This window comes from Taudactylus pleione, unplaced genomic scaffold (assembly GCF_031769625.1).
Source record: "Taudactylus pleione unplaced genomic scaffold, aTauple2 ptg000913l, whole genome shotgun sequence".
In the NCBI taxonomy this organism is placed as follows: Eukaryota; Metazoa; Chordata; class Amphibia; order Anura; family Myobatrachidae; genus Taudactylus; species Taudactylus pleione.
This window is the reverse complement of record NW_028285314.1, coordinates 1,626,734-1,636,409: the sequence shown is the minus strand read 5'-3', so window position 1 is coordinate 1,636,409 and position 9,676 is coordinate 1,626,734. Positions and strand designations below refer to the sequence as shown.

The 9,676-nt window shown below is 48.1% G+C and overlaps 1 protein-coding gene across 1 annotated transcript; it reads left to right on the top strand.

Annotated features, from left to right (window-relative positions):
• The first annotated feature begins 439 nt into the window (after positions 1-439).
• Positions 440-9,127, top strand: LOC148473768 (zona pellucida sperm-binding protein 3-like). Its single transcript, XM_088459544.1, has 8 exons — positions 440-902; positions 4,255-4,373; positions 6,811-6,914; positions 6,983-7,160; positions 7,235-7,355; positions 8,049-8,140; positions 8,217-8,347; positions 8,880-9,127. Exons 1-8 carry the CDS (start codon positions 744-746, stop codon positions 9,125-9,127), a joined length of 1,152 nt encoding a protein of 383 aa, XP_088315670.1. The 5' UTR covers positions 440-743.
• The last annotated feature ends 549 nt before the right edge of the window (positions 9,128-9,676 follow it).

Below are 9,676 nucleotides of genomic sequence, written 5' to 3'. Positions count from 1 at the left end.
TTATGGGAAATGCGATCTGCTTTACTAAAAATAAGTGATGCTGGGGGTTGGAGTAGAATTTTACTATTTCTACTCCAATTGCCCTGTAATAACTACAGGTGAAACTAAAATAATGTGAAAAGGGTGTGAAAACACCCTTTTTCACTTTATTTTAGTAAAAATAATGTTAATAAATAGAGCCCATAATATTAAAAGCTGTTATAAGTAAACAGGGAGGAACTTTGGGTGGGATGATAAAATTTTATAGCAATTTTAGAGATAAAATAGAATCCTCATTGGAAAGCTCCTCATTGTATGTATAATACACACACACACATGGTCAGGTGTGATCATTATCTGCCCCAGGTGGGGGTCTTAGCAGCTGATGGGAGGGGTATAAAGGGCTGATCCCTGCACTCCTGTCCTTGTGTTGTGTGTCCTGCAGGCAGAATGGGGATGTGGGTGAGGTGGAGTTGGTTGCGCTGGTTTATGGCTCAGGGTTTGCCAGTGCTGGGGAGCATGTCTTGGTTAGGCGCCAGTCAAACAGTTGGTGGAGGCATTACCAGCCTGCTGAGAGGGGCTCTCCTAGAGGGTCTCATGTGGGGGCTGCTCAGCCTGTGTCTGGCCTGGGGTCTCCTAGATGGGGTGCTCAGCCTGTGTCAGGATGGGGGTCCCTTGTTAGGTATGATGGGGGGGCTGCTCAATCTAGACAGCTGGCACCACCCCAGAGCTCTCCTATCAGAGTGCAGTGTGGTGAGGACACAATGGTGGTGACTGTGATGAGAGACCTGTATGGGAATGGGAAGCTGGTGAAGGCCTCAGATCTGAGCCTAGGACCCCAGTCCTGCAAACCTGGTTCCCAGAGCACCGATACCAGTGTGGTCTTTGAGATTGGCCTCCAGGAGTGTGGGAACGCAGTACAGGTAAGTGGGGGGGATCCTGGCAGTGGTGTTATGGGGAGTATTCTTCATGTCTATTGTAGTGCTGTGGTCTCTCCTGGCAGCAGCTTCTGTATTATGGATTACTCTAATAGTCTCTGCCTCACCCACAATGAGCAGCTGTGTATAATGCAGCACAGAATAGAAGAGGATGGTTATGGATGTACACATGCACTAAGTGCACACTTGCAACTCTCCTGCAGTAGTTGGAAGGCTCCAGAAAACTGGATGATGCTCTCGGCCCCCCTCAGGAGAGGGCAAGTCTTCTGGTCGGCCACCTTCCACGTGCTCCCCTTTGTTTATGGTCTGAGTGTGTGTGTACCGGAAGAGGCTGATGATGCAATTTGTGCTGAATTGTATCATTGTAGCCCTGGCGCTTGCTAGTATGAGCATTGTATAGCAGGAAGCGAGGCCCCAATGATGTGATCGTAATGCCGTGCCCCTGCACTGCCCACCTATGATGCTGCCATGCTCTTTTTGCAGTGACCTGGCTGACCCATCCCGGAGCTGGCAGGGCAGCCGAATAGTCAGCAGGTATGTTTTGTTGTCTCTACAGTTCCCTGCAATGGGGACTATCCCTAGTTCCATAGCGGACACTTACCTTATTAAGTGATACTTGGGTATAACTAGTAACAAACAGCAGCTGTGTCCATAATTAGTGTAATGTGTGTATAAGAAGCTGCCATGAAGCATGACCTCTGCAGAAAGCTTATCCAGCATGTAAAGATCTCATGTAATGTAACTGTGTATGTACCGTATGAGGTCTGACTTCCTTACAGGTAATGCTTTCTGTGGTGCTTTATACTCTGTGACTGCAGGGTGGAAAGTTGGAGTTCATACAACTTAAATGGCTACAGAACCATGGGCATGGCTATGGTATACAATCGGGAAACCGGCTGCCTTAATACCGACAGCTGGCTTCCCCACTGTCTTATACCGGAAAGGGTGAAATGCTGGGTGTCTATATCTAGACGCCTGTCATTTCCCTGATCGAAGGGATGCCGGGCGCCGCGAGCAGACAGCCGCAGGGGAGGGTTAGGGATAGGCACCATCGGGGGAAGGTTAGGGTTAGGCACCCCTAAGGAGGGTTAGGTTAGTTTATACTTTAGCGACTATCAGGATTTCCAGCGCTGTCAGGAGCTCCGCTTTTGTCTGCCAGGCGCTGCCGAGAATCGAACCGTCATGCTGCCGGCGGTATTTCATAAAGATTCCATGGCTATAGTGGGTGTAGGAGGTCTCATTGCTATGGGGGGCCCAGAGGCTTAGTGGGCCATGGTCCCAGGTTATACACAGTAGATGCATACTAACTTACCAGATTTGCCAGCTAAGTAAATGGGTCTGAATGGAGCGATGCTCTGTTTTCAGAGAGGTGTGTAGTGGATGTTCTGGTGGTAAGGGGGCATTTAATATGACATAATCTGAATTGGAGAAGCTATAATGTGGCATAAAATGAACTGGTGGGCACTAATGTCCCATATGAAATGGGACACTATAATGTGGACCTGAGGCACTATAGTGCTGGGTAACATGAACTGGGGACACTGTCAGAATCTGGTGTATGACTTGGCACAGGGTAAGATGTACTAAGTGCTGAGAACTGCTCCACTACCAACCAATCAGCTCCTGTCCTTCTTTTTTTTTTTTTTCCTTCCCCAAGCTTGGCCTATAACATGACAGTTAGGAGCTGAGTGGCTGGCAGTTTATCACTCTGCAGAGCTTAGTACATCCCACCCCATAATGTGTACTGGCAGCCCTACAATGTGACATAATGTGAACTAGGGATCAAAAAATAAATTGGGGCACTACTTTGGGGAATTAACTTAACTGCTGTGGAGATGTCACTCTAAAGGCTTTTAAGACATGTGCCCCATAGCAATGTATTAAGGGGGCTCAAGTCCCAGCATTCCCTAGGAGATCTTGTAGGCAGGGACATGTCCTGCTACACAGCTGGGTAACACTGACCTTGGTGGTCCAGATTCTCAAACCCTGAAAATGTCACTAGTAGCACTGAAGGGAACCATTCTCTGGTGAAGATGGGTAATGTTAACTAAGTGATACTCGGCTCCAGTCCTTAAGTATTCCTAACAGGTCATGTCTTCAGGATTTCTGTCTGTGGAAGAAAGTTGGATAACTGCTTACCCTGCAAAATTAACCCACCTGTGTATTACAAAGAAATCCAGAAAACCTGGACAGTTTGTATTACATAAGGACTGATGTTGAGAACCATTGTCTAAATGCTGAGATCTGAGCTGAAGAGTCCCATTTATTTACCAGGCAGTAGTGACCTGAAACCTAATGTAGTATCCTTTTATATACACTACAGTGAGAACTTGTATTATCAGTCAGAGAGGATAACTGATCTGCATGTAGTACTTGGGGCTCTATTTACTACAATCCGCATATTGAATGCGGATTGTAGTGTGATATTACCGAGTGAATTCGCATTGCGAATTCAGGCAATATCACAGGGATTTACTATAAATCCCTTGCAGGGACAGAGCTTGCGATAAAGCTCTCTCCCTGCGGATCCCATCCGCACTCTAGTCGTGTTTTTTTCGGAAAAAATACCGCGACTAAGAGCCCGCGCACGCGCCGACCCACCGTCGCTGCTACCCCCACCAACGCTAAGCCCCGCCCCCCGCAATCGCAGACCCCCTCCTCTTTCCCTTCCCTTGCCTGCATACTCCTGGCCTCCGGTGATCTTCTCCGGGCTTCCCGATCAGGTGATCTCCCATACTGCACTAGGGCCCGATCACCTGATGACCGGGCAGCAGTGCACTGTGGGAGACCAGCTGACCAGAGAGGAGCCATCACCGGAGGCCCGATCACCGGTCCCTGGATTCAGGTAAGTAAAAAAAAAAAAATGTTTAGTTTTTTTTTTTTTTTTATACAGCAATCAGCTTGCGGTCTGCTTAGACCACATAGCTGATTACTGGTACTGGCTCCCGCCTCTGCTCTCCCCGTTAGAGCAGAGAGGGAGCCCGGTATCCGGGGGAGACCCTGGATAACGCCACCTCCAGGTGGCGTTATTATCACAGGGCTTCCCCCGGTATTTTTTTACAATTTATTTTTAGTAACTGGTCGGATCACATTTCCCATTACAATTATGGCAAATGCGATCTGCTTTACTAAAAATAAGTGATACTTAGGGGTTGGAGTAGAATTTTTTTACTAATTCTACTCCAATTACCCTGTAATAACTACAGGTGAAACTAAAATAATGTGAAAAGGGTGTGAAAACACCCTTTTTCACTTTATTTTAGTAAAAATAATGTTAATAAATAGAGCCCATGGTGTCTGTGTAATAAATGGATAATATTACTCTTCATGTCCTCAGATGACTGCAGACTCTCTGATCTACATAACCAGTCTGTCCTACAACCCAAAGCCCTCCAGCAGTGTCCCCATTACCAGGACTAACTCTGCCGTGGTCCCCATCCAGTGCTTCTACCGCCGGTGAGTGTGGGTCAGAGGGAGGGTTATAGCTTATTAATGAGTGGGTGATGCCACACTAGTGACTCTCAGCCTTGGTCTGTGATGGAGAAGCTGTGCTCCTGTGTAACATTACAGGTTCTGGCTTCTGAGCTGCTGTCCGTCCCCCATGTTGTCAAAAACCTGTATGTAACCCCCCTTTAACGTCTAAAGGGGATACAAACTGCGGTTATGGGCTTCCCACTGCTGCTCATTTACTGACAGCCTCCTTGCTACAGCAGTGTGATCGGGCCCACCTCCTGGCTGCTGCTGTCCCTTCTTCCCTCCTGCAGTGTGATCGGGCCCACCTCCTGGCTGCTGCTATCCTTTCCTCCCTCCTGCGGTGTGATCGGGCCCGCCTCCTGGCTGCTGTTGTCCCTTCCTCCCTCCTGCGGTGTGATCGGGCCCGCCTCCTGGCTGCTGCTGTCCCTTCCTCCCTCCTGCGGTGTGATTGGGCCCGCCTCCTGGCGGCTGCTGTCCCTTCCTCCCTCCTGCGGTGTGATCGGGCCCGCCTCCTGGCTGCTGCTGTCCCTTCCTCCCTCCTGCGGTGTGATCGGGCCTGGCTGCTGCTGTCCCTTCAATCAGTTGGCTGTGGGCTGGCTTTACCTCATGGGAGACCTTCTCCCCCGCCCCCCCCCCCCACCCCTCTGCTCCACTCAGACTGCTGCCACTCTATGCTAGCAGGATTGCGGACCACTCACCGGGAACACCCTCCGGCTTTCCGCCTACAGCCCTCGCTGGCACCACACCATCTGACTCCCAGCCTCTGCTGCTGTTCCTGCTCCTTATCTCCGAACTGGAGACAGGAACCAAACCACTCAATACTCCGCCCCTTCCTCTACAGCAGTGGTGTCAAACTCAGGGGGGCCCCCCAGCTGCTGCAGGACCACACATCCCAGCATGCCCTTCCACAGCCTTAGTATGCCCTAATAGCAAAACTGTGGCAGTGCATGCCAGGACGTGCAGCTCCACCGCAGCCGGAGGGGCCTGAGCCCGACACCACTGTTCTACAGTGTATGCATACAGTACAAATCCCCCCCACAAGTGACCCCAGTATCAGGTCTGTGCCTTGTACAGATTAGGGCACCACCAGCGTATATCCTGTATAATGTAGTGATCTCCCCCCTGCACCAGCTATTATGCTGTATTGGTGACTGACATGTCCCCTCTGAGGCAGTGACGTTGGGATCTGACACCAGACGTCTTCCACACTTCTGTGCACAAGGAGACTCAGATTAAGGCCTCCTTACTATACCCTGTACCAGGCTGTGTATTATGTCACTGGTGGTCATACCTGGGTTACCTACAATGACACACAGCCCATGTACATCAGTTACTACTCATGACAAAAGTGAGTTTCTATCAAATTCCTCATTATGGTCGACAGCTTAATGTGTTACAGGAACCCGATAGAAGTACATTAAAGCACTTGGGAAATGCTAATGAAAATCCTTATCTGCAATCATTGAACACTTTTTTTTCATATTCTATTTGCGCCTAATATAGATGGATTCTATTTGTGGGTTATTGTGTTACAGGGGCTGTTGCTCTGATAGCGGTGCCATACTGCAGTAATATGCTTGGTGCAGCTCCTATTCCCCGCAGGCTGTAATGGGACTATGTTCTCAGGGACTTGGGAAGAATGGATGTCCCTATTAGGTTAAGAGACATCTTCCCACTATGGTTATGGACCAAATATCAGTTGTTTAGACTTCACATAAGTGGATCAAAAAAAGTTTGTTTTACAACATTAAAGTAATCACCAAGTGATTCGTCTGCTGCTGTATCTAGTCCATTAGCTACTGTCTTATCTTGTGGCCGTTTTCTTGGTTAATGAGAAATTAATAACTCACCATGGGATCTATTCATTATGTTATCTGTCTGATAATTAACATACTAACTCGATATGAGCAATTCCTCATTGCTCCAGTGAAAAGACAGACTATTTTTGGATTAGCCTTCTCTGCGCAGTTTCCCTGCTCTCGGAGCAGTGAGAAGTGCGCATGTGACCATGTGCACAAAGGGTCCAGCGGAAGGAACTAGACTGGGCAGAGGGACCCTTAAGGATCCATCTTTGCACCCGGCAAGATGGCAAATGCTCCCGCAGTCAAGCTCTGAAAATATTGTGTTTTTGAAGCTTGATGAATACTGTCCCCATACTAGTGTATGGGGACAGCGGGCCATTCCAGTAAGCGGGAGATATTTCTCCTGCTTCACCCTCTTGATGAATGGCCTGAAAACTTACTTTCTACAAAAGCGCTTACAATTGTAGAAAATAAGTGGGGATGAGTAGATCTCCCTTGATTTCTAATGTGACTAAATGTGACCCCCCCTCTATTAATGAGACATAAATGTAACACCATATGACCTGTTTAATATAGATATGATTTCCCTTCCCCCCCCCCCCCCTTATCTTGTATAGACATGGTAATGTGAGCAGTGAGGCCGTCAAGCCAACGTGGGTTCCGTTCCATTCCACCGCATCCTCAGAAGAGAGGCTGTCCTTCTCCTTGCAGCTGATGACTGGTAAGTGAGGTGGTGGCTATGATGTTGCTGGGTCTAGTTTGGTCTCTAACCCCCTGATTACCTTACAGATGACTGGAGTGCTCCCAGACCTTCCTCTGTCTTCCAGCTGGGGGACATGTTCCACATAGAGGCCTCTGTGGACACTCGGAACCATGTCCCTATGATGCTGTTTGTGGATGGATGTGTGGCCACGCTGTCTCCTGATGTCCAGTCTGACCCTCACTATGACATCATTGCCTACAATGGGTATATTATACCAGTGACTGTCCAGCTGCTGTGGTCATGGCTCCACTTTCTGCTAAACCTGTCCTGTTGTGCAGGTGCCTGGTGGATGGTAAGCAAGAAGATTCCTCTTCAGCCTTCATGTCCCCAAGGTCGGAGCCAGACAAGCTCCGGTTCAGAGTTGATGCTTTCCGGTTCATTGAGACAGACATCACTCTTGTAAGGACTGATCCATTTTCCTGGTTACACCTTCTAGTGTGGGGGCAGGATGCAGAGTGGTATCTACAGTAGATGTATAAACATCTAGGTCACACTCATCACCTGCAACATTTTTAATGAAGTTGTTATAGTATCTCCTTAAATTGATTTTTTTTTTTCTCTTGCATTTATTAATCTTCATGCATTGGGACAGAGTATTAGAGAGAGCCATATCCTGGTGCAGAGCTAGAAGCTAAGTGGTAACTACTGCTATCACTGATTCCAGGTATGGACCCAGCCAGCATAATCCGTGGCCATTGGTGGTGTGTATGGGCTGGTAAGGAGGGTGGCCAAGGATCCTTCCATCCTCCCACAGGCTACTGGGGCCAAGCTGCAGAAAGCTTAGTGTTGCAGAGTCTTGGTATTTCTTAATTTAGAATGTAAGGGGTGGCTCCTGTGATATAAAATGCAGTAACCCCCTATGTAGGTTCATGGGATAGCAGAGATTGGGCATCACCAGAATGTCTTGTCTTGTGATTACTTGCACAACTAATTTGATATGCCCCTGATTAAATCATGAGCTGTCAATAATTTAATTAATGTAACAATGGCTGAGACTAGTGCAGGAGAAGAACCTGGTGACTGGGTGCATCCCTAGCAGAAGTCCCGCACTCTTAGCTTATCCCCTAAACTGTAACTGTTGTCTTGTCCTAGATCTATATCACCTGTTACCTGAGAGCTGCTGCAGCCTCTCAGACCCCGGATCCATTGAACAAAGCCTGTTCCTACAGCAAAGCCTCTAGAAGGTGAGACCCTGTGCAGACCCCTGAGTTACATTACTGGTGTAATGGGTAAGCTGGCTGACTTCTCCATTTCTCTTAGCTGGGCTGCTGTGGGGGGCGCCAATAACATCTGCCAATGCTGTGACACTGGGAACTGTGATGAGAATGCTGGTCAGAGCAGTTGGGGCTTTATGCCAAGAAGACCAATAGGAATGGGGAAGAGAGATGTCGGTGAGTTCTTCATGTTACCAGTCACTGGACTGCCAAGTCACTTACACACTGCCAGGCTTCCATGTGCCCTAAATGGAAGGTAATGCCAGGTCTTGATGTCCTGTCAGTACCAGTGTCTGCATTACAAATGACTTGTGACTTAACTCTGTGCACCTTAGTCTCCTGTCTACCTTGTTCCTCAAATAGTCTTTATTGCAGACAATTCTAGGAAACCTCCCCCTCCTTGCACCTGGCTATGGGTTTCTTCCAGGCCTGTTTGAGCTGTGACCTGGTAAAGCCCATAACCTCACTAGCTGTAGTTCCAACTGCTGAATTCTAGAAAAGTCCTTGATATTACAAGGTCCCCAGCATGGCCATGGCTCTTGGCAATGGATATTTGTCCCCTTTACACATACAAGGGGTAGGACCAATAAGTGGATGGTAAGTAGTCACAGGCAAGTGTAACCTATTTACCAGTGCTTTATACCTCATGTGTCACACTTCTACAGTAGTTCTGGTGGCTAGTATTAAAGTCTAACCTCTCCCCCTGCAGGTGCTCATCCAGAGGAACATGGACTGGCCACACTAGGGCCTCTTCTGGTGATTGGAGCAGAGTCTAACCCAGCCCCTGGTGCAGCCCATAGCCAGGCTTCCAGAATGACAGCAGGATCCAGCCCTCTAGAACTGTGGGTGTTGGTGGCCATTGTCTCCGTCAGTCTGGCTGTTTTAGTTGCTGGTCTTGTGTGTGTTGGAAGATGTGTCATAAGGAGATTCTCTCACCAAGAAGCTGTAATGAAATAAAAATCATTAAACAATTTCTGCATCCTTGTCATGTATCCTATAAACCTGGGATAAAATGTGATGTGGTAATGTAACTTGTATAAATGACAATGGTCTTACAGTGGATCTCAGAATCTGTCTATAGCTCCCCTATATTTGGTAATGCATTCTGAGAACCATGTATTTTGCTGTCCAAGATCTAGGTCACAATAACATGTGGGATACCAGCTGAAAAAAGGCCTATCACCACAGGCTGAGACACTATCAGGCTGTAGGGTTTAAACCAATGGATAATGGTCCATCAGACATCTGAAATGACTCCAGTGTATGTTCTGGGTCTCTGTTGGCTCAGCAGGTGTTGGAGTCAGATGCATAGTGCTCTCCATGGCAGCCTGGATGTTCTGTCCTGAACAGCCATAAACTTGAGACCTCCACTGTTGTAATTCCTGAAGAAATGCTAGTCCACTAAGGCCCTCATTCAGAGCTGCTCGCAATTAGCGCTCGCTCGTTCAGAAAAAAGGGGTGGCTATTCAAATGATCCGTTCGCACGTTGCGGTCTGTTCACACCTC